The sequence below is a fragment of the Papaver somniferum genome, chromosome 9 (genome assembly GCF_003573695.1).
Source record: "Papaver somniferum cultivar HN1 chromosome 9, ASM357369v1, whole genome shotgun sequence".
NCBI lineage: Eukaryota > Viridiplantae > Streptophyta > Magnoliopsida > Ranunculales > Papaveraceae > Papaver > Papaver somniferum.
Window position 1 is genome coordinate 83843166 of NC_039366.1, and position 27919 is coordinate 83871084.

At 39.0% G+C, this 27919-nt stretch overlaps 1 protein-coding gene across 3 annotated transcripts; it reads left to right on the plus strand.

Moving 5' to 3' along the window:
* The first annotated feature begins 11206 nt into the window (after nucleotides 1-11206).
* On the plus strand, nucleotides 11207-26954 carry LOC113310331 (protein CHROMATIN REMODELING 5-like). 3 transcript variants are annotated; one of them, XM_026558966.1, is made up of 30 exons: nucleotides 11207-11606; nucleotides 12352-13118; nucleotides 13299-13369; nucleotides 13585-14025; nucleotides 14646-14870; nucleotides 15029-15112; nucleotides 16209-16268; nucleotides 16357-16457; nucleotides 16577-16692; nucleotides 17467-17560; nucleotides 17676-17763; nucleotides 17853-17987; nucleotides 18373-18564; nucleotides 18666-18733; nucleotides 19622-19715; nucleotides 19828-19952; nucleotides 20034-20097; nucleotides 20737-20949; nucleotides 21196-21438; nucleotides 21575-21685; nucleotides 22164-22253; nucleotides 22453-22635; nucleotides 22748-22828; nucleotides 22957-23193; nucleotides 24061-24216; nucleotides 24307-24484; nucleotides 24576-24757; nucleotides 25072-25413; nucleotides 25499-25586; nucleotides 25818-26928. In XM_026558966.1, exons 2-30 carry the CDS (start codon nucleotides 12398-12400, stop codon nucleotides 26243-26245), a joined length of 5211 nt encoding a protein of 1736 aa, XP_026414751.1. In that variant the 5' UTR covers nucleotides 11207-11606; nucleotides 12352-12397; the 3' UTR covers nucleotides 26246-26928. The 3 variants fall into 3 exon arrangements, 2 of the variants coding, with proteins under 2 accessions (XP_026414751.1, XP_026414752.1); XM_026558967.1 differs by having other exon boundaries at nucleotides 13302-13369; XR_003341073.1 differs by lacking the exon at nucleotides 11207-11606 and having other exon boundaries at nucleotides 12398-13118; nucleotides 25818-26659; nucleotides 26733-26954.
* The last annotated feature ends 965 nt before the right edge of the window (nucleotides 26955-27919 follow it).

Here is a 27919-nt window from a genome sequence, read left to right on the forward strand (position 1 = left end):
GGAGCGTCTCCTAGAGAACCGTGTAAAGGGTAGTACATCACACGTCCATCGTCACCAACCTCCTTACCCTGCTGCCACACAGAGGATTCCTCTTCCTAAAGGTTACATTTCCCAAACTTTTACTCTGTATGACGGAACTGGCAATGCTCGAGAACACGTCTCTCGTTTCCTCGAAGCCTTGGGAAAGCATGAACATAACCATGTTTTTCGTCTCAAGGAGTTTTCAAAATCCTTGAAAGGCAGAGCATACACCTGGTACAACAACATCTCACCGGGGACTATCAACAATTGGGGAGAAATGATCAACTCCTTCTACAAGAAGTACTTTTTCGTGTCAGATCAAGTTACTCTCTCTGATCTTGGAAGAATGTTCCATAGGGTCAGTGAGAATCCCAATGATTACGTGAAAAGATTCAGAGTCCAGGCCCTGGACTGTCATGACCCAAATGTCACAGAGCAGCAGCTGGTAGATTTGTGTATCAACGGCATGCTCCCAGTTTACAGAGCCCTACTGGAGAATCTTCGATTCCAGACTTTCTTAGAGCTTCACGAAGCCGCGAAGATATCGGCAACCACTGCACCTGCTCTATTGGAAAGAGCAAAATCTACAAAGACTGAAGAATCACGAGACACTCGAGGAAGCAGACGTATGATCAAGAAGCAGTAAAACCTTCATCCTTCCACAAATATTGTTGCAGAAGGGAGCAAATGGAAAGCCAAACCGCCGCGCAAACATACCTCAGCTCCTTCAAAATCACAAAGGAAGGATAAGCAAGATGCACAAGCCTCTGACTAATGCACAAGAGTTCCTGATCAAGAAACACCTGACTTTCCTTTTTCCATTAAAGAGGTGACTTCCACAGGTTCGTCAATCATCCCACAAGCGACTGCGGAGTTTTGAAGCACATTTTCAAAGAGAAGGTTGATCCACAATAGCTTCAACTGGGGACTGAAGGGGTACACAAGAATCTTCTCCCAGTCAGAATATTTATACTCTCTGAACAACCTATCAAAGAGGCAGTTCAATCCTTGGTCGAACTTGAATTGTTTTATCTGTCGAAGGCACAAATGAGAGACATGTTCACAGTACTGAACCACATCGTGTCAAGAAGTCCATTCTGAAAATACTTCTTGAGCCTCCATCCACAAACCAAGAGATATATGACTGGGGACTGCTTACCACAGTCAATCTCAGAAGAAACAAATTTGGAAGAACGTTGATCGATGCTGACACCGCCATCAACAACATTCCACTGAAAACCATCGGATCCACATGCTCGACAAGAAGATACTCATGCTCCATCTCAATCAGAGACCTTGAAGGAGCGCTCGGAAATACTTATGGCTACATCATTCTCAAAGTAAACATAAGTTCAACCTGGTCAGAAACCAAGTTTCATATAATCATGAAATGACATGTCCTTCAGACGAGCGTGGATCCACGCTGAAAAGATGGATACTTACAAAGCGCCTTTGGTTGCACAGAAACCAAGTTTCACGAAGATCCAGGATATGACATGTACTGACAAAGCGCCTTTGGTTTCACATCTCTCCAAAGATCCAGAAGATTTGACGGACATTCCATCATCGGAGCACTTGGAGGAATTTCGAACTTTGGCGGGATTGAAGCAAGAACCTGCAAAAGATGCATAAACATTCATCAAGAGGTTCCTCACTCATGCAAGTCTCATTCTATGTCGATGTCATTTATTTCCCCACATGTTATCCTAGCATGGGGACTTAATTATGCTAGCAACTCTACAAGACGTTATGAATAGTAGCTTCACCGCATTAGTATTTTATCAAGTGGTTGAATCTGACGTTTCTCCGAATCAAGCATTGAAACATTCATTACTGACGTCCAAGCATGGCAAAGAACACTTTGGGCGTTTCTCCTGCAAGTCCATGTGTTCCACAAAATCAGAAAGCTTTGATGTCTGCACAAGTGTCGAATCTCACTACTGCAACGAAAGGGATGTTGAATCAACAGAAGATACTCCAGGGCCGAGATGATCAAACCCCTAACACATTCAATGCTTAAGGAATATATGCTTCAACGCTCAAGCATCTAAAAGGCCATCAAATTTTACTCCCAATCAAAGAGTACAAGTTCAGCACAAATATCTCGACGGTGACACATTGATTCAACACTGGCACAATCAAAGTGTAGCTAAAATACAATCGATAAGTCTTCATTATCCCATGATAAGACTTCTGAAGCATATGCAACATCATTCATGCATGGATGGCACTAACTCCTTCAATATACACTGGGCAACCTGAGGTGATTCCGTGAAACTTCATCAACGGGATTTCTCTAAATCATAATCCCCTGCATGATTGAGGAACTTTCTATCTTCACCAATCACATCCAGCATGAAAACTGATGATGCTATCTACCGTAACAATGTCGACTCACATACAAAGCCAGTTCATGGTAAAGTTATGATTTCAGGAGCATTCAAGTTGAACTCTCAGTACACCTTCATCTTACGGACGCTCAACTTGTCAACTAGTTCGTGAATGTAAAAGGCTCACTGGATGAAGGAGCAAAGATTATATCTATAATCATAATTCTAGCCTTTTCAGTCTTTGGAGCAACTTCAACCATGGTATCAGCATCAACAATAACCTCTAGAGGAACACAATCCATGATCTCAGCATCGACAAAGATCTCTGGAGTGTAATCATTCATGGTTTCAGCACCAACAACGGTCTCAGAAGCAACATCCTCAGGGCTTCATCAACTAATCATTCTCTGAAGTGTTACATATGAAGCGGACTTCTTTAAGAACCAATGATTCATATAAAGATGTGTAGACCTAATAACATGCTCATATGAAAGTCTTCCCAAAGCTGGCACGACTGGTGGGCATAATCCAGAGTCTTCTACAAGATGTTCTCATCACCTCTACAAATGAGATACAACATACTTCAGGCCATGGTTTTGCAAAAACGTACCAATGGGTGAGGAATGGGACAATGTTTCCTCAACAAAAGATGTTAGTCTATGTCTCTTCTACAACATACCAAAAGGTTGCATCAATCGGATATACGAGCTGAAAGATATGGCCTTTACCGTCAGGTCTACGAAATCTGAAAAATTTGTACGGGATTACAAATTACAAATGTGCACGCTTCGTTGGATGACCTATACAACTCCAAATTGAGTGATTCTTGTCTCATTAGACAACTCAGTCTCTTAGTTTCAAAAGTTGGGGTCAAGCATCAAATTCCGACGTCGTATGAGGTTCCTACAGCTTCCAGAGCGTACAACATGCATGCAGCAATTCTTAGACGGGATTCATAACTTCCACAGTCGATCGGTGTCCACCAGGTCTTTTCGCTAAGTCCTTTATCAAGGTACCTCCAACTTCGAAAACCTGAGTCTTTACATCAATTTTTCTACCTGGGTCCTCTATCCAAGTCTTGCCAGAAGAAGAGGAAACGAAAACGAGAGATTTAACAAAATACTGGGGACTGACGATCCACTGATCATGACGATCAGTTTTACAGTCCAAGACTCATGACACCAGACTCTCATGTGCTAATCATTCATCATAAAATCAATGCTACCACTGGGACATGAAACCATGGTCATTACATCATCCCGTCTCGAGAACAACCTCAGCTACGGTCTCGTGACCAGGGTTTCAGAAGTGATGTTCTACGACTGACAGAAGCAAGATGGCGCTGCAAGCACCATGCTCATGTATCAATCAAAGGGTCCTGATCTCAAAGGAATCAATGACATTAAAAGCCTTCACCAACCGTTCAAGACACAAGCGAATGGTCTAAAGACACAACATGAATGTTTTACAACAAGCTCGTCTGAGATGATTTTACACTGCCCTGTACAAACCGACGAGATGGGAGCAATTGGTGAAGAATTTGTGTATGGGTCGTACACCATTCTCTTCGTATGGATGTCCTCTTCAACATATCCAAAACTCACAACAATTGGAGAAACGAGCGAAGAGTTGTGGCCAAAACATTGGACCACATGCCGGCTGAAAATTTTCTGAAGGTCTCCTGGAAGTTTACTGTTTCGTCGATTTCGGATCCTAAACATGCTCGGAACCCAAAAATCTTCTTTGCTAAAGTTTGGAAATTTCCCGGGCATGAGGATACATGGGTAAACCGCGAAAATCCAACATCGAACGAAGATTCTACAACAATTTCAATGAAGACCTAATTTCTGAATTTTCTGATGACGAATTATGGCGAAATTCTTCGTTCATCCACATCTGAATCAGGAGCTACACCATCAACACAAAGCCGAACTTCATCTTCAGCCGATAGTCTCATTTGCTGAAGTCGGCGATGCTTATGCTGATAAGGGACGACTCACCCTAGTACTTCGATTTCATGTTTGCATGTTAAATTAGGTCAGAAAAATCGGAATTGTGAATTGGCAGTTGTTACGCCGGCAAGGTATTATGTTATCGACCTTGCCGTATTTTCATAGTTAAGGTTTGACCGGCAGGCTCTTAGGTTGAAGAGCTTGCCAGCTGTTGAATGCCTGTAACTGGTACTTGCAGGGCCGAAAAGTTATTCAACCTTAGACCCTGCCGGCGGCAGTTTTTTTTTTTAGCCGGGTTGGTTATAATTTTTTACCTTGCCGGCTGTATTTCAAGTTTTTTGTGTCTCCTGATGCCTTGAATTTTTAAAACCGGAATGGTATTTGGATAAAACCATGTCGTCTGTTAGTTGGCCGGCAATGTATGGGTAATGGACCTTGCCGACTGGTTTGGTGAAAAATCCTTCTTTTTACTGTGTTCATATTTATCATAAGCCGGCAGGTTATGTGAATAATACTCTGTCGGCTGCGCTTTAGCCGGCATGTAATTTGGATATCGACCCTTCCGGCCGTTGTTCCGCCGGATAGGTTATATATATCGACCCTGTCGACTTGTAATTTTTTTCTTTCTTAATTGTTCTTGTTCAGGTTGGAAAAGTCAAAGAAGAAATCTATGAAAGCTCTTAGTCCTCCTTCAAGACCTCCTTGTGTTGGTGATAAACTCTTGACTTCAACACATCGAGGGGCATACATTGTGTCGGGAACACTCAAGATCCGGGTACTGAATGATTCTCAACCACCATCGGAACCCAATGATTCAGACGAGACTCCAGATGAAGACTAATCAATTCCATCTGGTAGAAGAGGTGATGATGATGATGTTGATGAAAGCACTCCGGCTGCTAGAGGAGGTGACAATGATGATGATGATAATGATCAAGAAATGCCTAATGTTGGAGGAGGTGATGATGATGATGATGGTAATGGAGATAAAGATAAGGATATCGAAGATGAAATTGTTGAAGAGGCAGTGGAAGAAGAAGAAGAAGAAGAAGGATAAGGAGGAGATGGATATGGAGAACAAACTCTAGCTATTTTTCAACAAACCAAAGCTTCAACTTCAACTGAAACCGGAAAGAAGAAGAGGGTGATCACTAAACCAGCTAATTCCCACATGCCTCCCCCTCACTTGATGGTTACACTTAAAAAAGGTGAGCTTCTAAGGGGGACTCCAAGAGATGGTGGAAATGTTCTTTTTGGATACAAAGACTCATGGGCATGTACGATCCATAATACTATCGTAAGTAATCTCAATCCATCTTTGTTCTTTATTCAAGTGTGCAACTATCTTAAATTTGCGTCAAGTGTTTGTATTTATTTTCATTTTATTTTTTTTGGTATTTAGGATCACAAGCATGCCGTCCGTCTCATGAGGCGCCAAGCTTCATGTTCAGTGACTAAGACTTGGGATCTTGATCTAGAATGTGAGGAGGTGCAAGTGTTTGTCAAGAACTCCGAGTTGTGGCCTGCGGTGGAGATTTCGAATATTGAGCATGATAGAGTTATCGTATCTGCATTCTGTGAGAGGTTCTACGGAGAGACTGATACAATGTTATTCCCATTCGGTGAGATGACGATAACTCCCGATGATGCTCATCAAATTCTAGGCCTCGAGGTTGATGGAAAAGCAGTCAGTGAGGCATTCAATAATAAGTTCTCTTTCAAGGATATTTACAAATGGAGCCAGAAATTGTTCGGTTTGATCAGATTGAGACGGAGTCTATGCTTGAGAAGAAGGATGGTCGTCTAAGTAAGAAGTTTAATCTGAAGAAGTTGAGGGACACATTATGGGAGACAAAGAAAATCTTTGATAAGGAAGGAAGGGTGAACCCGGTGCGAATCAATGCTACCGCGTCAGCTTATTTGCTATACGTCCTGGGCAAATGTATCTTCCCCGACAGTTCCGGAAGCTTGGTCGACGCCAGTTACTTGCAACTATTGGATCCCTTAGATAAGATGCGTGAGTATTCTTGGGGTACTGCGGTGGTCGCCTCTTGAATAATGAGTTGACAAAGGGTTCTAGAGCACTCACTGCGCAAGTTAACGGAAACATATGTCTCTTCCAGGTAATTTTATTGTCTAAGTCATTTATATTTGCAAAATTCTCGTAAGATAAGATTCTTACTAAACTTTTTTTTTGCGTAGGTTTGGATATATGAGCACTTCCCTTCTTTGTTCAAAACCAACTCCTATGTCAAAGTGGATGCGAATGTTGCGGTTGATAAGCAAAAAACGCAAAGGTACAGTTTTTTAGGGCACTTAGGATAAGGACATGCCGCAAAATCTTATCAAACTTCGAATCGCCATCGAAAAATTGACTGCAGAGGAGGTGATATTTGATCCGTATCGAGATGCTAGAAAACAAGGTTTAATCCAAATGAGAGATGAAGTTGCATTATACTACAGACCCTTGTTGTGCTCCCCGGGATATTCAATGTACGATCCGCATCGGGTAACGCGACAATTGGATTACGTTCAAGAATAACCTCATTTCGACGAAGAAAAGACGTTCTGTACTTTGTTAAAGAATGGCTGCTCCACTTCCCAAAAAACTATTACCGTCGCTTACGCTCCACCGCCATCTCAAGAACATTGAGACGATAGACGTGGTCGTACCATCGATGTGAGTCTTTTGGACGAGGTGACCACCGGTAATGAAGCTAGTGAGAGATACATGGGCGTGGTACTTGGGTTGGGCTTGTCCTACTGTGATTAAGGAAATGACTGCTGAAGAATTGGCTCGTAAGAGGAAGATGGCATCGAAAGACCCAACAACAAGTCTTAAGTTCTTTATAAGTATTTTAGAGTTGCTCTTACTATTTTAAGATTACATTATCGAATCATTCTATTAATTGTTTGTTGTTTAATTGAAAATAGAAGGAGTAGTTGAAGACCTTTGTGAAGGTGTTGTGTTGCGCGAAAGACCGAGGAGAGCCTTTGTCGATTAAAGAGCAAAGCAAGCACATTGACTATGCTTGCAATATTGACAATGAGGATGCCCATGAATTGTTCAAGCAAGCAGATGCTGAAGTAAATAGGGAAGAAAAATCCAGGAGGGAAGCACAAGCCAAGCTGAATGCTGACAAAAAGAGGGCTCGTAGCGGTCGTGGTGGTGAAGGTAGTAGTAGTGGTAGTGTTCCTAAACGGGGCCGTGGTCGTGGTCGTGAATGAATGCTTTCCTAGTTTATTTCTTTATGTTGTGGTGGACAAATGTTTAATTTAATGGTGTGGACAAATATTTTTTAAGGTTTATGAGACATGTTTTCGTATTTTGGACAACAAGTGTTGGATTTATAGTTGTTGAATGAATGGTTTTTTTAGCTATGTAAAGTTTCAATACTTATGCCGGCATGCTCTTTTTAAGTTACAGTGCCGACCACACCAGGGCCGGCAAGGTTTTGAACTGTCATACTGTCGGCCCTGACAACAAAAAATGCTTGCATACCAGGGTCGGCAAGGTAATCAGATCAATACCTAGCCGGCTGGTATAAAGCCGACAGGGTTTTATGTTATCCACCCTGCCGGCTATTTGTTGCAGAAAATACCTTCTCCTGATGCCTAAAATCATCATAAGGCCGACATGGTTATAAATTATATTCCTTACCGACCACATCATCGCCGACATGCTATTAAACAAATACCGTTTCGACGGTTTAACAGAAAATTGCATGAACTCCTGATGCCCAAAAGTCATAAGGTCGGCATTGTAACAAAATTCGGACCCTTCCGGTTAGACATTGGCCGGCATGCTAATGACCAAATACATTTCCGGCGGTTACACGGAAAAAATGATCTCCTGATGCCTAAAATCAGCATAAGGTTGGCATGGTAACAAAATGTCGACCCTGCCGGCCAGACCTAGTCGGCATACCAGGGAAACGGAAACCTCGCCGGCGGATTCAAAATTCAAATTTTTTGCAAGTACAATTTCATTGATTGACTTGTACTTGGGCATTATAACGGCCAAATTTGGCCACCATCCTATAAAAACACTACTTCTCTCTACAAAACAACATACAAATAGTTCCATATACTCTCCAAAGCTCATATTATCATACACTCCATCTAAATCACCCAATACCTTTCTACAAACAACAATGGCATCATTTGATTCAAATGAAGATTTGGAAATCACCAAAGCATGGTATGCAGAAAATCGACTTAGACGTCAATCCTCCGAAAGGGAGAATTCCACAACCTTTTGGGCTAGGGTACACAACAAATTTAGCCAAGAGTTTGGGAATCCTAATGCAAGAAGTGTTCAACAAGTGCACGATAGGCACCTAGTCATTGAAAATGCGATACTCGATTTTTTATCTCTCCAACCTCGGATTTTTAACACTCGCCCCTTCACCTTGTCCATTGCACAATTTGTAAGTAATTTTGTGGTTTATTTTACGTGATCCATGTTGTTTTATCTTCTAATGAAACACCACTAACAAATGTAAGTTTGTTTTTGTGTTTTTGTAGCACGAAGTCGTGAAAGCGTGTTACTTGGAGGAAAAGGGGAAAGGCATTCGCATTCGATGCAAGCTATCATTTCTTGGCAGAAAGAATCCCGGAGGATAACCCGAACTACTTGGATGTTGTATCGTCTTCGGAGGAGGAAGATTGATGGCTTTAGAAGTTTTTGTATAGGTTTTGTGGGTAGACCTCTATGTAAACCCTCACGAGACTATAACTCGTCCATTAGGGTCGCCTAGGGGTTCAAAGGCTTGATGCACATGCTAAGTGCATTCGTTTTTCCGTTGACAAGGAGTTGTATTTTATGTTTCAATCAATGTAGTAACCAAAATTGCATGAATAAAGTGAATTACATCTATTAGAATTCAGTTTTTTTTTTGGGGATAACCAAAGTCGGCAAGGTTATAAGATTACTACAGTGCCGGCCAAATTTTAGCCGGCAAGGTAAGAAAGTTAATAAATGCCAACTAAAAAAAGCCGGCAAGGTAATAAATCAATACCATGCCGACTACCTACGCATTTATAACAGTCTCCTCTGTGTCAAAAAATATTACAACCGGCATCTTCTTCATTCGTATACCTTCCCGACCATACTAGGTCGACACTTTCTTCATTCGTCGACCTTGCCGACCTAGTATGGTCGGCATGATCTTCATTAGTCGACCTTGCCGACCTTTCAAACTTTCAGAACTGAAAGTGTGGATTTTTTCTTTGATTTTAAGTATGATTTCATACAACAGATTTGCAATCACCTTTTAGAAGTGTTTCAGTTGTGTACTTCATTTCCGTTGCAAGAGAAGAGATATTCTAAAAAAAAAAAAAATCTCATCAAAAATCATCCCACAAAAGTTCAATCAAAAACAAAATTTCATAACTTCAATTCTTAAGTTTTAATCTATTCAATCAATCTAAACTCAATTAATTAACCTAATCAGAATTTTTAGTGTTAATTAAATAAGGACATATTAGCCATTTGGAAAATATAAGATTAAGGGGTGGCTTGATTTTACTTCATAATGATCATATTTTGTCTTATTAGGCATACCCCAATTAGTTTGGGTATACCCCAATCAAGCCAGGCTCCATAAGTAGGACTGCACATAACCGACTCGACCCGCCGACCCGACCCACACCCGTCGAAAAATACCCGTACCCGAACCGACCCACCTAGGTATGGGTCGACTATGAGTGAGGCACGTGAAAACCCACCGTATGTTGGGTCGGTTGCGGGTAGGAACTTCCTTCACCTGAACCGACCCACCAACCCGCCCAATATTCCCTAGCATGCTAGCCCTTAGATTTTCTATCCTAAAATGAATCTTAGCCATTGGATTGAAAAAATAAAATACCTAACCCTAACTAAGCGCGAGCTATAGATACTTGTGGCCTAGTGTTGCATATGATAGGTTTATAGCCGCTAATTGTTTTGGCATTTTTACGTAGCAAAGGTCGCTTGGTAGGTGTGCTACCAGGCTAAAATTACCTTGGGAGGAATTGATCCCCATAATCACTGATAGTTGTGTACTACATCAGATAGTTCCTCCCTAATCAAAGTATTTGGTAACGAGTGATAAACTTAATGCGCTGTTTGATCAACCAAGTCTAAATGGCTCTTCTGCTCATTCTTTAAGGCGAGCAGCAGATGCTATTGGAAACTTCCGGAGCTACATTCCTCTACTGATCGAGCATGCCAACTGATTATACGTTCACACGACACAGAATAAGACGACAATCAGCAGCATAAAACGTTTTTTGGCTTGATTCTTGAAACCATCAGCCCGTGCTGCAAATGGTTACGTTGCACCATATAGAGCAAATGACTTTTGACTAAACGTCTGAGGGAGTTTTTCTTTGCCTATGCACGGTAGTATCTTTATCATGCAGCGTTTGTGCCACCATGGCGCCACTGGTCGTGACATTAGGATTACATATGAATTAGGGCCGTAATTTGCAAGTTATGACGGGTAATCCACCACCCGACCCAACCCAACCCAACCCGCCTTATTATGGGTCGGGTGAAAAACGACCCATTGTTATGGTGGGTCGGTTGCGGGTGAAAAGTTCGGGTGGTGGGTGAGGCCAAACCCGATCCAACCCGACCCATGTGCAGCCCCATCCATAAGGCACAATACGGAGCCAAATGTCCGAAACTCACTGATCCGGATAACCCAAAAGGGTAAAACTGCCATTAACAAAACCCAATATCTCTCGTCGCACCAAAAGAAACCCTTAAAAATCCAACATTCCACGTGTGATCAATTTAACGAAAATTTCCATCTAATACAAATTTTTAACGGTTTAGATGAAAAAACAAGAGAGAGAATGTCTCTATAAACACGTATATACAAAGAGAAAAATTAATTTCGTTAATAAAACCAAACCTCGAAAAATATTTACTCTCTTTTTTTCCCCTCTCTCTCTTTCTTTCGCTGGTAGAAGCCTCTCTCTTTTTTTCTCTCTCTCATGGACTTCATCGACCAGGAAATCAAATCCATGGTTCAATAACTCTTCAATAACTCTCCGATTTTCATAAAATCAATCCCTGATTACACCTATTCTGTAACCTAATCTCTAAAATCCACTCAAAAAACCGCGAATTAGAATAGAATCGGTTTATTTCATTCCTCTTCGGCGCTTCAGTTTTTTTTTTCTGCTTCTGTTTGGTTCCTTCTCGAGGCTTCAAAATATTTCAAGGTTCGCATGGTATTAATCAGCGAAACCTAATAATAGGTCGCGTATCGAGAATTTGAAAAGTTTTTCATCTAATTTGCGATTTGCTTTGGTAAGTTTATGTTTCTTCATTTAGCTGCTCTGTTCCAATTCAATTCGGTTCATTTCAGTGTAAATTGTAATTGATTGAAGGTTTATGACGGTCAATATAGGGTTTAATTGTATTTTAGGGTTTGGTGATGGGAGTTTAATAGGGTTTTTGTGATTGATTTATTCGGTATTTGTAGTGGAGCTTATGGATCTGTTATATCTAGTTATGATCTGTGCATTTCAAATTTTATTGGCATTGAGTTAATTATATGTTTTCTAGGTTCTATTTGATTTTGTTGTAGAGGTTCTTATTGTTCATTAGGATTATTTTGTGGATAACATGTTGAAATTGGTTCAGAAATGTTTGGTTTCCCTCTACTTCTCTGTCCAAACTTTATACTTATGAAGACTAGTTATTCGTGTTTGATATTTTGAATTTAGCTCTTCATGCATTAAATTGAACTTATTCAATCAGTTAACAGTGGCAACGCAAACTATTTTCTGCAACAATTTGGTTTCACATCATAAACACTATCTACTTTTGGCTATTAATGATTGTCAGCCTCAAATGCTGGTATTTATAAGTGCATATTAGTTTGTGTATACTCATGTTTAGTCTTAATGTCAACTAGAAAACAAAAACGATCACTTTCACTGAACTGCTTGAACTTTCAGTTGTGGTTACTGTAGTTACACTTTGCAGGGTGCTTTCTACAGTTCTCATGTATTTATGGAAAGCTAATTATTATGTTTCTGGGGGTTTGCAGAAGGTACTTACTATATAAAGAGATTTGAAAGGATCCATGTAATAAGATGGCCTTGTTCAGAAATTATTCTAATGGAATGAGTTCACAGAACGATTATAGTGAAAGAAGCGAGGATTGCTATGTCGAGCCAGCTCATGTTTCAGTAGGGAATGAAGATGCTGATGCTGGTACAAGTTCTAGTGGCAGTGACCAGGATGTTGAACTAAATATAGATGATAGCGAGGGAGAGCAAGATGTGGGAAGTAGAATAGAAGATGAGACAACTTCTTTGAGAATAGAAAACTCTCGGCCGTCTGAAACGAGAACAGCTCAGGTTGGGAAATGGGGTTCCTCATTTTGGAAGGACTGTCAACCTCTGGGCCCTCAGGAACGATCTCAAGCTGCAAGAGATTCGAAGAACATGGGTTCTAATTGTAGAAGCGAGGATGTATTTGGTAACTATGATTTGAATGATGAGGAAGATAGGCTACAGACAGAAGATTACGATGCACAGGCTGAAGCGGATGAGCTCCAAAGGAGCCAGGCTGATGTGCCTGCAGAAGAAATGCTGTCTGATGATTATTATGAGCAGGATGGGGAAGAGCCAAGCGATTCTATGCATTATAGAGGAATGAATCGGTCGACCGCTTCTAGTTCAAAGCCTCAGTCTGGATCTACCTCTGTTAATAACAACATGCCTAGGGGTTCTAAGGCTGCTAAGGTCAAGCAATATGGCGACGAAGATGATGATTATGAAGATGAAGATGATGACGAAGATGAGGAAGATGGTACTTATGCTCTACTTCTCCCTGAATAATGACTGAAGTTTGTCACTGAAATCAGCTGTCTAGTTTCTTTCTTTTCTCGTAAATACTTTCTTCTAATCACAATAATGCCAAGAAATAATTTCATTGAATCCTTATATAATTTATTTCGCTTTGTTTATGTGTTTTTATTGTTGTATGCAGAAGATGATCCTGATGATGTAGATTTTGAGCCTGATTTTGGTGGGCTGACGAACAGCCACACGAGGAATAAGGTTAATACATGCACATGTTTTACATTGTATAATTTGTTCTTGGTGCTAATTTTACTTTTCCATCATTGTTTTTCTATTCTTTATTGCAAAACATTACTGGCTTTTATCTAGCATTATGTGGAATTAGAGATAAGATGAGTCACCACCGTAGTGTCTCACTGATTTATTATTTTGTATTAAGTTAATGTTCAGCAATTGTTTTCTAATAATAACAGGATAAGGGATGGGATGATGATGGTTCTGACGAGGATGACGATCATGATGATGAACTTATCTCAGATGAAGATGATTTGGATTATAATGGGAAATCTCGGCGTAAAGGACAAAATAAAGGTGGCTGCAGTAGAAAAGGCAGAGAAAATAAATCATTCTCCGCAAATACTCGTCCAAAAAGAAAGAAAACCTTTTGGGAAGCTGAGGATTCATCTGCAAAGGAGTCTGATAGTGATAGTGGTGATGACTTTAAAACCAATAGGGGGAGGGCAGCTGCCAATTTTCGCAAGACCAGTGGTGGTCGATCAACCGTGTCTGGAAATGCCAGAAGCCAAAATGGTGAGGTTCGCAGTTCAAATCGGTCAACACGGAAGGTATCGTATGCTGAAAGCGAAGAAAGTGAAGAAATAGAGGATGGAAATGCAAAAAAGGCTGGCCTAAAGGTGTGACCTTTTCTGTAGCTATCTATTCCTTTTTTTTTTTTTTTTTTTTCTAGACATGGTTTTGCCCCTGGTTTCTTAAGGCTCTCAACTGATCCCTTCTCTCATAAGTATTTGCTCATTAGATCTATGAACTTATCTGCATAAATGAAACAGTTCCTGATAGAGCTATATACTAGTTATTAGTCCATGTAATAATATGTAGTAGGATCTAGTAATCATGTTACTTTAGACATTCTTTCTTAAAAGGTCACAAATCAGATAACATTAGTTACTTACTTCATCAGGAAGACTTCCTTCCTGACACCTCTTTCTCTTATATGAATGTCCGTACATACTTGAGAATGTTTTTGGCGGCACAACTATATTGAAGAAACATTTGAAGAAACATTTCTCTTAATAATCAATGACTTGGAATAGGATGTGCTGATCACCAATAAACATTTGAAGAAACCATATACAACAGCTATATTGTTACAGCAGGATATTACTTTTCACTTCTCGTTGAGTCCACTTCACAGATTTCATTTTATAATGGCTTTTCATGTTGTGATTTATGTTTTGTTCATTTTGTTCCTATTGACTACATAATTTACATAACCTTTTTGAATCATCATTCTCAGGAAGATATTGAAGAGGAAGACAGTGATTATATTGAAAGGGTACTGTGGCATCAACCGAAGGGAATGGCTGAAGAAGCTTTAAATAGCAATAAGTCTACCCAGCCATCTGTATTGAGCCACTTGTTGGACTCTGAACCAGATTGGAATGAAACAGAATTCTTTATAAAATGGAAGGGGCAGTCTTATTTACACTGCCAGTGGAAATCATTTTCAGAGCTCCAAAATGTAAGGCATTCCTTCTATATATATGTATAATGCCTTCGAAAATTGATGACGCTCCTTAATTATATTTATTACCCCATGGGCTTTTGGGGGTGGTAGTAGGACCCTCCTTTTTTACTTTTCTGAGTGTTTGAAGTCACTATACTTTGATGTTACTGCAGCTTAGTGGGTTCAAAAAGGTCGTGAACTACACCAAAAGAGTGAAGGAGGAAAGGAGATATAGAATGAATCTGTCTCGAGAAGAGGTAATAAGTGATTTGGCTGCTTCTCAGTATCTCTTGGCAGAAGTAGTATGTCGTTTGCGAATTGCATAATTTGGAAGTTATTAGATGAGCCTTATGCTTTCTTAGATTATCGATAAATGTATCTCGGTTTTTATTTTTGGATTGTGTATTCATGCATATGCTATGCAACGACGGTATGGGTATGTCTGCTGGCATTAAGTGTTAGCTGTGTAAAATTACAATATTGCTGAATCATGTACAGTGCTATGCATGTAGTGTGTATATCTGTATATTTTATTGAGAAATTCTAGCTCCTAAAAAAACTTGTGCAGTGCAATCTTTTGTCCTACCCATTGAATGTAGGTTTTATATGCCCTGTTACTAGTTTGTTTAGGATCACATCCCTTAAATGATCGTGCAACCCTCCTTTTTAGGATTTCGTCACTAACAATCCTCTGTTTTGTCCCAGTAGTTAATTGGAGTTATTTTTATGGTTTGTACTTCAAATCTAAACTGTGACATCTATAGAGATTAATAAATCTAGATTATGTATTCTATTTTAAAACTATTTTGTATATCTGTGCAAGCATGCAGAGGCCATATGTACATCATTTATCATTATTATGTGCAAATACCCACTGAAGCATCTGCGAGTGTGGGCGTGCATGTTTCATGTGTTAACGTGGCAAAAATTTAGTGGATTGTCCTTATTATGAGCCAATGTGGCTACGCTAACCTTTTTATGGTTGGTAGTTGATATCTCTAATGGTTGAGTGTCTTCATTTAGTTTCTTGGTTTGAGACGCAATTTGTCAGTATTAAGGTTGGATTAAGGTGTGAACATTTGAACTTGGCGTGTCCCTAATATATTATAATATTATATATTGTATTTTAATTTTTTTTCAGCTTTTTATCTTCTTCCTTCCTTTCTTTTTTTTGGATCATGCAAAGTGCTTTTAGGTAGATGTGGGGTTGTTTGTTTATAAGATGAAGTTTCCTTTGTGGCACAATTAAAACTTTGGCACAGTCGTCGCTCATTTTTATTTATTATGTTATTTAGGTTGAGGTTCATGATGTGGGCACAGTCGTCGCTCATTTTTATTTATTATGTTATTTAGGTTGAGGTTCATGATGTGGGCAAAGAAATGGAGTTAGATCTTATCAAGCAATACAGTCAGGTTTGTTTTTCTCCCTCTTTTTTGGTGTCTAGTGTTCTGTTACCATCTTATCTAAGTTTATGACTTTTTATCAAAATGGAATTACCAGGTTGAACGGATATTTGCTGATAGAATCAAAGGTGGTTCAGATGATGTGACTCCAGAGTATCTGGTCAAGTGGCAGGGACTATCCTATGCTGAAGCGACCTGGTATATATCTATATTGATCTCATAATATTGATGGGCCATACTGGTAAAGTAGTTTTATCTCCTACATTTTGCCTATCTAACTATTTTAACATTGCCTGCTTCACGTGTTGTCATTTCAGGGAAAGGGACATAGATATTGCATTTGCTCAGGATGTCATTGATGAGTACAAGGCCAGGGAGGCTGCAATGACCGTCCTAGGAAAAATGGTGGATTTCCAGCGGAAAAAAAGCAGAGGTACATTTCATGTTGTCTTATGTCTCTCTGCTTCAAGTTCAAATTTCTAAGCTGCTTTTACACTCTTACCACACAATCCATTAGGATCTAGGCTGGTGCGGAGATAGGCCAATGTATACGTCCCCGAGAATTTTAGCGTGTATTCAGTGTCAGTCTTTCTATTGCTTATGTGCATAAATAACATACAAGTTGCGCGGATCAGCTGATTGCAACACACTTTTATTCTGCTTAAAGCTATAACATAAAAGGTTTTCAAGTGGACCGCATTTCCCCCTGGTTAGATAAGCTTTTTACCAGCACTTACACTGATGTATACATGCTTAGGAAGATTTTGGATCATATTAACAGTTCTGTCCTGGTTTAAAGGAGTTATGAGTTAAAATTTTTCCAAGATGATCTTCACCATGGACTGCTGTTAATAAAAGATGGTTGAGTTTCCCTCAATCAACCCCGTGTATGTGGGCCTGGATGACGTCTTACGATAATGATGGGGTCTTTAGGGTTCATGAAGATTAAATTTCAATAGATACCAATCATGTAAGAAGAATCCTGTGTCCGAGTTTGCAACAGCATGCTGGATAAGTGTAAAGCCTGGGAATGTGGATAACGCTTTAATATGTAGAGTAACCTTTTGCTAACACACGTTAAAATCTGTAATTTTGGGGTATTGCTGCTTTTTTATTATGATTAATGTATGATTATATCATATTTTTTTTTACATAGTCCACCTAATATTTTCTTTTTGCTGATCTTGAAATATTCTCGTTGGTTTAGATAGTCTTAGGAAGCTGGATGAACAACCTGACTGGCTGAAAGGAGGAAAACTTCGCGATTATCAGCTTGAGGGGTTGAATTTTCTTGTTAATAGGTCTCTACCTAGTTTTTCTTTGCGCTGTTTATCTTCAGTAGTACATATTTGCTCATCTATATTGGCTGAATGTCTCTTATTGTTGTTGTGCTAACAATGGCTTGGTCGAACGCAGTTGGAGAAATGATACAAATGTTATTCTGGCTGATGAAATGGGGCTTGGTAAGACTGTTCAGTCTGTCTCAATGCTGGGATTTCTACAGGTTTGCTGCTCCTTTTGTTTTTCTCCGCTATCAATATCCTGATTGTGTTTTTTAAACATCTTTTACAAACAGTTGTATGCTATTTGCAGAATGCGCAACAAATTCATGGTCCATTTCTTGTCGTTGTACCGTTGTCAACTATGTCTAACTGGGCAAAAGAATTTAAGAAGTGGCTTCCTGAAATGAACGTTGTTGTATATGTTGGAAATCGTGCTAGTCGAGAGGTGAGTTATGTTATGTAAGTTTTCAATGGGATAGTCGGGATTCAGTGCACGGTAGTTGTTAAATACATGTTATCAAAGCACGTGCATAATATTGTCTCCGACTATATAAACTTTATACAGATCGGTATGCATGTACTAAAATCACAAGACCAAATGTATTGCTATTGTGTGGAACTGGGCATTAGGAGTTTAATGTGAAAGAGGAACTCAAACAAGTAGAGGGGTGAAATCGCTTGTTGTTTCAGTGTGAATAGATGTATTATTCATTGGTAGCTCTTTTTCGGCATTATGACTTCAATCACTATGATAAAGTGAAATACCAGATCTCTGTCGTTGCTTTTGCTATTCGAATGTGATTCATTTGATAGTCTTTTTTCCATTGAAGGTTTGTGAGCAGCATGAATTTTACACAAATAACAAAAGCGGCAGGAGTATCAAATTCAATGCTCTTTTGACAACATATGAAGTAGTTTTGAAGGACAAAGCTGTATTGACCAAAATTAAGTGGAGCTACCTTATGGTTGATGAGGCACACAGGCTGAAAAATAGTGAAGCTTCTCTTTATATAACATTATCGGTATATGTTGTTTTTTTCCCCAATCTTTTTACGTCTAGTCCATGTTATAAACTATATTGTTGGTAAAGGTAATTTTGTAATACAACTTTACGTCTTCACAGGAATTTAGCACCAAGAACAAGTTACTGATCACCGGTACTCCTTTACAAAACAGTGTCGAAGAACTATGGTGAGTCTTCTTCTTCTTCTTAATTTGAACTTGACTGATAGATGCTTTATCTTTGAGGTATGGTTGCTGAAATAACTAAGTATGCTCACTTTCCTGAAATTATACAGGAAACTATAAGAAAAATGTCTAGATGTGGTCAGAAACAACGTACAATTTTTTTCAATAGGGAGACAGGAAATTTAACATTGATTGTTAGGTTGTTAATATTTCGATGGAAATGATGACAATTTTTAAGTTTCCATGGAGTTTTTTTAAAAAGTTTAATTTGTCTTACTCTAATGTCAAACAACAATTTAAGTGTTCAATTTTTTTGATGTTATAATTATTAGTTATGGTCAATTTGAATAGCAAAATCTTAATCGAGTCTGGAGCTCACAAATAACGTCAGTGATCTTCATTCGACATGCTATAAGAACGGCTAGACCTTGTTAACGTTTCTTGCTTGTGTAGGTAGTTAGAAATTTTAAACATCTTTACTTTATTACCATCACTGTCATAGGATTATTTAATTGTCGCATTAAATGAAATGTCTGTATGAAATATTTCTTATTTTGACCTGACCTAAATATTTGCTGAACTCTCTACATTGGTTGGAGAGGAAGCTTTGGATGATTGATGAATTTAAATACCAAGAAAAGGAACTAAAGATAAAATGACTGGACTGAAGTTGGATAAGACTAGTTATTACACACGCTGATGAATAAGTCTTTCGTTTCTAGTTTCCCTTCAGCATCTTCCTACTGCTCTTGCTAACCATAATCCATAATTTCCCTTCAGCATCGTCCTACTGCTCTTGCTGAGCATAATCCATTTGATAGGAACTTCTTTATAGGGATAAAACAGCAGAAGTCACTGGATCTCTTTCTTATATTTTTATGGTAACTGCAGGGCCTTGCTTCATTTCCTTGACCCTGTGAAGTTCAAGAGCAAGGATGAGTTTTCCGAGAAGTACAAGAACCTGAGCTCTTTTAATGAACTTGAGGTATGTCTTTGCTATTGCTTATATGGATACTCATTTTCCACCAGATTCCTATTTCTTCGATCCATCTTGATATCCTCTCAACCTTGCAATTGGTCTTTGTTATTCTTTTTAGCTTGCAAATCTGCATAAGGAACTGAGGCCGCACATTCTGCGAAGAGTTATTAAGGATGTTGAGAAGTCCTTGCCTCCAAAATTCGAACGTATTCTTCGGGTTGAAATGTCCCCTCTTCAGAAGCAGTAAGCACTAGACTCACTCTCTACAATGTGGTGCAAATCTTTGTATCACTACTGACTTTTCCATTTATTACGCTAATGAAGGTATTATAAGTGGATTTTGGAACGTAACTTTCATGACTTGAACAAAGGAGTCCGTGGAAATCAGGTGAGGACTGTTTTTGAGGCAAGATGACCTGAATATATTTTCAGTTTAAACAGGATAAAGTTACTGTTACTGTGTTATTTCTTAAGGTCTGGGTTTCTGTGTATAGTTACTCAGTAAATGGTTTTTTTATGACAATGCTTTTTGGTGTTCCCAGAACATAATGTATAAACAATGTTTTAAAAAACGTTCTGAGGTGCCCATGAAGGCGTGCCTTCTTGCTTGTCAAAATTGTGCCTCTTAGCTCTGTTTGATACTTTCACTTTTTGGGCTTAAAAAATATCAAAACTGAGCCTGGAGGTGTTTTGAGATCCTAATCAGAGAGAATAGAAAAGAAGAAAAAGGGAAAAAAATGAAGAAGTTAGAGAGAGAGAGAGCGAGGGAGGAAGTGGCAGTAGTCTTTTCTTTGATATAGAGTTTTGTGTGAATATTTATACTTAGACTAAGGGTTACTCGGTAAATATCATATAATTGCAAGGTGACGCATCGCCTTAATGTCTTGATAAACCTTGTGTATAGGTGATATTGCATGAAGAATAGAATGGTATCTAAAGAATTCAAGTTAGAAATAAAATATGAACAAAAAGCTTGATATTTTGTGAAGAACAAGAACTGATACACACCATTCATGTGATTTTGCAGGTTTCTCTGTTAAACATTGTGGTCGAGTTGAAGAAGTGTTGCAATCATCCTTTTCTGTTTGAAAGTGCTGATCATGGATATGGTGGGAACACAAGCATTAATGAAAGCAGCAAACTTGAGCGGACCATTTTAAGCAGTGGGAAATTGGTAATACTTGACAAGTTGTTAGTGCGCTTGCGTGAGACAAAACATCGTGTTTTAATATTTTCTCAGGTTTGTTGGGGAACGATTTGCCTTACCTTTTCATAGAATAGCAGTTTAATTATATATCCATTTAATGGAAATTTAATGGAAAAAATAGTTCTATCAAAATAAAAATAGAAGGAGAATTATTTAAAAGCAACAGGTCACGTAGTACACTCAAACAGTTAATCTTTGACACCTGAATGAGTTGTTTTGCTGAATCTGATTTATGTCGTCCGGATACCACCACCATCTTCTTTCTGATATGTTGTGCAGATGGTTAGGATGTTGGATATACTAGCAGACTATTTATCACTTAGAGGATTTCAATTTCAAAGACTTGATGGTAGTACTAGGGCGGACCTTCGTCATCAGGCAATGGAACATTTTAATGCTCCCGGAAGTGATGATTTTTGCTTCCTTCTGTCAACTCGTGCTGGTGGTCTTGGCATCAATCTTGCTACTGCAGATACTGTAATAATATTTGATTCAGACTGGAATCCCCAAAATGATTTACAGGTGTGAAATAGGGTACACAATGTTATCTCTTATGATCTGTATCTTTGTGCTTGTGGACATACTTGGTGATTTTTTGTTGTGTTTAAAAAGCTTTAGGCGTGACATACTGACTCTTCCTTCTTTGTTTTGTACTCAGGCTATGAGTAGAGCTCATAGAATTGGTCAACGAGAAGTTGTAAACATTTACCGGTTTGTGACCAGTAAAAGCGTCGAGGAAGATATTCTGGAACGTGCTAAGAAGAAAATGGTTCATACTTCCACCTTTTGTTTGGTTGACACATGGCAGTTTGACATTTGGGGGCCTCGCCTCGCCTAAAAAAAAGTTCATGTCTTAGCGCCTTTTTTCTGCTAGCCCCCCCCCCCCCCCCCCCCTCTGAACGACTCGTGCGCCTAGGGCGCCTTTGATAACATAGTGTGGCTGCATGAAAATGTTCCTCTTTCCCACAATAGGGTGATTATTATTCTAAGAGCACATGAATCTAAAGCCTTTTAACCCGATATTGATTTGTGAAAAATGTACTTAAAGATAGGCATCTAATTTGCTGTTGATTCTCAAATTTTTTTTATTTGGGTTATAGGTAATAAACCATGTGGTTTTGATGAAATAGTGAGAAGTATAACCTTTGTGCCACCTTATCTGTGTCAAATATTTATTATTTGCATATACATTCGAGACTGTTTTATTTACATTGACATATGCCTTGTCTTCCTGTTTTTTTTTATAGGTTCTTGATCATCTGGTCATCCAAAAACTAAACGCAGAAGGTAGGCTTGAGAAGAAAGAAACAAAGAAAGGAGGTTCTTTGTTTGATAAAGTAAGAACTTATGACATATTTGGTTTACTTTTACTTACAGCTTCTTTGTATCTCAGTTACTGCTTAGCAACCCCTTACATCTTTGGGTTTTTTTATTTTTCTTACAAAGGGCTTCAATGATTTCAAGGATGGATTCTTTCTTTGCGACTCATGTATGTTAATCAACTTTGGTATGTATAATTTTATAAACTTATTGCAGAATGAACTCTCAGCTATTCTAAGGTTTGGAGCAGAGGAACTGTTTAAGGAAGACAACAATGACGAAGAAAACAAGAAAAAACTTCTTAGTATGGATATTGACGAGATTCTTGCAAGAGCAGAGAAGGTTGAATCTAAAGCAGCTGAAGCGGAAGAAGGGGGGGAGTTATTAAGTGCTTTTAAGGCAAGAATGCTCCATAACCCTGCAGACATATGTTTTTAGTTTTATGGTTATGACTGCATATCTGCACTCGTTTCGTCTTAACATTCTTGAGTTAACATTTCTTTTATATCAGGTTGCGAACTTCGGTAGTACTGAGGATGACGGAACTTTCTGGAGCCGTTGGATTCAACCGGAAGCTGTTGATCAAGCAGAGGTAATTTGCTGATGATGCCTGTCTTCTGTTCATCTATATATGCCATGTTCGAAAATTCCTGTTGCTGGTTTGTTCTTCTGCTGTTTGCTTTGGAAAAACTAATTTTTTTTGTTGTTGTTGTACGCTAGGATGCTCTAGCTCCTCGTGCTGCAAGGAATACCAAGAGTTACGCGGAGGCTAATCCACCAGATAAAAGTACAAAAAGGAAAGGTAGAGAAGTTGAATCTAATAATAGAGTTCCAAAGCGCAGGAAAGCAGATGTTGCTGTAAACACTCCACCTATGATTGACGGGGCAGTAGCTCAAGTGAGGGCATGGTCATATGGGAACATTTCAAAGAAGGATGCTGGCCTTTTTGTCCGTGCGGTAAAAGTCACACTCATTGCTAAACCTTATCATATTTTTAGTTAGCATTCATCTTATTACCCTAAAGAAGCTTAGTACATGGTAAACAATACTGCATATATATATTATCAACATGTGACTTACATAATTTGGTTATTATTCAAACAAAAACCCCTAGCAGTAATAGAAAAACTAGAAGAGAAGCACTAGCCACATTGTATAAGTACCACTATGTATTTCATTTCTTGGCTTTGAGGAAACAAGGCATGCTCCATCATGACTCCATATTTGGGCAGTTCGGCTGTTGGCCATTTCCTGATTTTTAGTGAAGCTTTGAAGGTTACTCCATTAGTTAGGAACCTCGGATTCTCTTTGTCTATTCACCAAGTTTTTATAGATCCATAAAAAATGGACTAAAGTAACAGTATGACCTGTTCTCATTATTGGGTTGTTGCGCATCATTGTATTCTGCACTTCGTTTCATATAGATTGATATGTTGTCTGTGTCCATATGCATAGCTTCTCCATTCCTAAATTGGATGCAAGTCAAGTCTATGCAAGAAACTTTACGGCGTATGTCAGTAAAACTTGAAATTATTTATGATGGCAAGCTTGAAGTGTTGGTGGTATAACAATTACGGTTATTATATAGTAAATTACATTCTATTGATTGGTCTGACTTTATTGACGAACACGGTATGGCCTTGTTTCCGTTATTCATTGTCTAGAAGCAGTGATTTGAAATAAAATTATCAATGTGTCGGATGAAAGATTTGGTGATGAATTTACTGCTATGTTTCTTCCTTCGGTATAAAATACCAATCTTAAGCATGTGGGTGGTTCATTTCTCTTTGATATTGATTGGCTGGGGTTGTTTTCTTATCTTAGGTTAAGAAGTTTGGGAATCAGAACCAAATCAGCCTAATAGTTGCCGAGGTCGGTGGTGCAATTGGAGCAGCTCCTTCTCGTGCACAGGTTGAGCTGTTTGAAGCTTTGATTGATGGTTGTAAAGAAGCGACAAAAGGAGGAAGCTTTGATACCAAGGTTAGATATTGCTAGCATGCATCTTATCTTGGTTACTGATGTTAGTTAAGGTTAGAGCATTAAACATCCACTGATGTTATTTCCATACAGGGGACGCTTCTGGATTTCTTTGGTGTTGCTGTAAAAGCAAACGAATTGCTAGATCGTGTAAAAGAACTTCAGCTCCTAGCAAAGCGCATTAAACGATATCAAGATCCAGTTACGCAATTCCGACTGCTAATGCATTTTAGAGATCCACAGTGGTCTAAAGGGTGCGGTTGGAATCAAAGTAGGTGTTGATATTCGTATTGAATACTTGAAGCACATTCTTTTTGCTATCTTTTGACGCCTTAATTTTTTCTGGTTGAATATTTCATTAGTTGATGACGCAAGGTTGCTTCTTGGTGTACACTACCATGGCTTTGGGAACTGGGAAAAGATCAGATTAGACTCGAAGCTTGGTCTTACTTGGAAAATTGCTCCAGTAGAACTTGCACAACGTGAAACCTTTTTACCACGTGCTCCTAATTTGGATCAACGTGCTTCTGCACTTCTGCGTAAGGTAATAAAAGTTTGAATCTCACCTACAAGTCCAAGTATTTTAATAACAAATGCAACATAGCTGTTAGTGATATGATATATAAGAACACATTAATAGGTCTCGTAAGTTCCAGGGAAGTGCTTCTGAAGTGACTGAACTTTGTATAGTTCCAGCTCATCATCTAAGATTATATGGCAGATCTTGTTCTTGTGGCATGAGCTGATAAAAAAGAGATTATGTTTGTTGTTGTCGGCAAATGCTGTTGTTACACTAGTTTTATACTGCCTTAGAATTGGGGATGTTCTAACTAGAGATTCATGCGAAACACCAACCAGGAATTTGCAGCAGCTGGTGGTAAAAGTGCAACTAAACCGAGGCGGAAGGCCGCCAAAAATGAAGGTGGTAACATGCTCAAGATCTCAAATGCTCGCTTTAAGGATATGAAATCTAAACCTAGTAAGCGAAATGTCCGAGCAAACAAAGACCCAGTGCAAAAACAGGCGGCTGTTGAACCTGCTGTCAAAGAGGAGGGTGAAATGTCAGATACTGAACTGTATCAGCAATTTAAGGAAGAAAAATGGATGGAATGGTGTGCAGATGTAATGATTGATGTGGAGAGAACCCTCAAACGCTTGGAGAAGTTGCAGCATACAAGTGCAAATCTACCGAAGGAAAAGGTATATTCGATGTTGTGTCAGCTTTCCTCGCTCTTTTTTGTTGCATGATCAAGTGTTTATATTGCCATCTTTTCATTTCTTCCAGGTGCTTTCCAGGATTCGGAATTATCTACAACTTGTTGGGAGAAAGGTAGACGAGATTGTTCAGCAGCACGAATTGAACAAGCAATCTAGTAAGGCTTTTTTGATGACCTAGGAAATTCTCTTTCGTTTGCTTGTTCCATCTTTCACTTTTGATTTTTTAAGTGTGATTTGTTACTTGCTTGATGGGAAACTGGAAAGCAGCTGGACTTTATAGAGTTCATTTTTAAGTCTCTCTGTTCAGATTATTCCACCCGAGCTAGCTAACGAATGCCATTAGGAATTACTGGAAATAAATGTTCCTTTTCTTTCTTCTTGTGCAGGAATGATAACAAGACTATGGAACTATGTTTCCACCTTTTCAAACCTATCTGGGGAGAAGCTTCAGCAGATATATTCTAAACTTAAAAAAGAGCAGCAGTCTGAGGCAGGTGTGGGGCCATCCTACCTAAATGGATCTGCACCTGATCACTACCCAAATGATAGAGATAATAGTTCCATGCAGTATCCTCCGTACGGCCAGAATATTCCAAATCCAAGGTTTCAAAAGCATCCACCTCACCGCGCTTCAGAATCATTTCATCGAGACCAGGAAAGTGCGAAGTCAGAAGCATGGAAGCGAAGAAGAAAAACTGATGGAGATTCGCATTCTCCCTATAAACAACCTCCATTGGAAAACATTAGGTTAAGGGAACCAAGTGCTGCTCCAGGAATTCTCGGTTGGGGTCCATCAGATAACAGACATAAGTGAGCCGGCAAAGGGAACACATTAGATGCGGTATAACTTCAGACTTATTTCTACTAAGATACTTATATACTCCATTCGGCGCTTTATCTAATGGGGAAACATTGGGAAAGAAGATCGTTTCGGCTTTTAACCAGGTGGCATTTTCCATCTTTTGCCCCTACTTGTATACTAGGAAATTCTTTTTCATTAATTGGCGCAATGGAATAAAAGCTTTGCAGCTTCCTCGAGTATTGGAAATTTTGTATAGCTTTAGTCTCAAAGCTGTATCCAGCAGGTTGGAAGTTGCTATTGTCATAAAAAATAGGTGGCATAGAAGAAGAGATGGGTCTTGTTAAATTTCGGGAGGCTAAACAAAGAGGGTGACATCTTGCCGTTTTTTTGAGGCGAGTCATCTCAGGTTATATAAATAGCGAAAGGGTGCTGAAGGGTTTCACTCCAGAAGAATATACAGAGAAAGTATGAGGTTCTGTTGGGGTTTGGTGGCAGGCAGGTGCTGAAGGGTTTCACTCCAGAAGAATATACAGAGAAAGTATGAGGTTCTGTTGGGGTTTGGTGGCAGGCATACAATGTTGTTCCGTGCCTATTAATTTTCATATGTACATGTACATTTATGCAGTTTATGCATAGTTAAATTTTGAACCCCCAATAACAGTTTTCTCATCAAACTGCTGAGCATATTTCTTCGAGTTAGAAATTCCATTATTAGAAGCAATTGATCCTCTTGAGAATGATGACCCAAGCCGAAGTGCCACAATCAGTGCATATGGTTAATGGCATTTTTCATATGAAATTTGCTTCATCTTCTTGTCTCTGCATTACAGTAGGTACTTTTTATTTTTTTTTTCTCTATTATTTGTGCATAGTATCTCACGCATTTTAATTATTCATTCATTTTAGTTTAGTATTTGAGAGAATAGCTTTTTCATAACGGATGAAAGTAGTTGAGTTGTTCTATATTCTTCTCATGTACAGCTTCAAAGTTGTGCATTCTAGGGTAATTCATCTTTGTGGTAAAGATAATAAAAAAAGTGACACAAGGCCTATGTTCTTCTATGGATGATATAAATAAACTTATAATTGTGCTTTTTCTTATATGTACATGTACACTGGGCTCGGTCTACGAATCTTAACAGTTCAATTTATTCTGCATTTCTTTCTCTTTATTTTAGCAAAAATTCCTAACGTACCGGGTGAAAAACAACTTAGAAACCGTGGCTCTCACAAATCTTGACATGGTGGGGCCCAAAACTGGGATCCTGTTAACTCCCCAGGGCGCGGGGCCCACCATCATGTGAGAGACCCGGTTTTTGCTTTGTTTTCTAAGGCGGTTCGTGTAGAATCATTGTTATTTTAGTTCAAAAATGAAGACCGTTTCGAGGCATATTCAGAAATTCCGAGGCATACTTAATAGAGACAAGATAGAAACCAATAACTCTTTATCCGTCATATTTTGTAATGAAAACGTGGCTAAACCCTTCCTATTGCTAAAGAGGTGTTTGGTTCATCCACTGGTCAAGGAAACACCACATCTCACGGAAGGAAGAAATCTTCTAACAATGTTGCTAATCCTATGCACTGTATTCACTCCGGTGATCACAAAGTATGTCTCTTTTGTGATTCAAAAGGACAATGTTCAACGGAAGAGCAAATTGAGGTTGAATGACAACTACATTTGTC

Excerpts from the sequence above, each read along its gene's own strand:
- LOC113310331 (XM_026558966.1), top strand. The coding sequence starts at position 12,398 with ATGGCCTTGTTCAGAAATTATTCTAATGGAATGAGTTCACAGAACGAT. Across the intron at positions 24,485-24,575 it reads AGGGTGCGGTTGGAATCAAA|TTGATGACGCAAGGTTGCTT; the intron begins GTAGGTGTTGAT and ends ATATTTCATTAG. Across the intron at positions 24,758-25,071 it reads CTTCTGCACTTCTGCGTAAG|GAATTTGCAGCAGCTGGTGG; the intron begins GTAATAAAAGTT and ends AACACCAACCAG.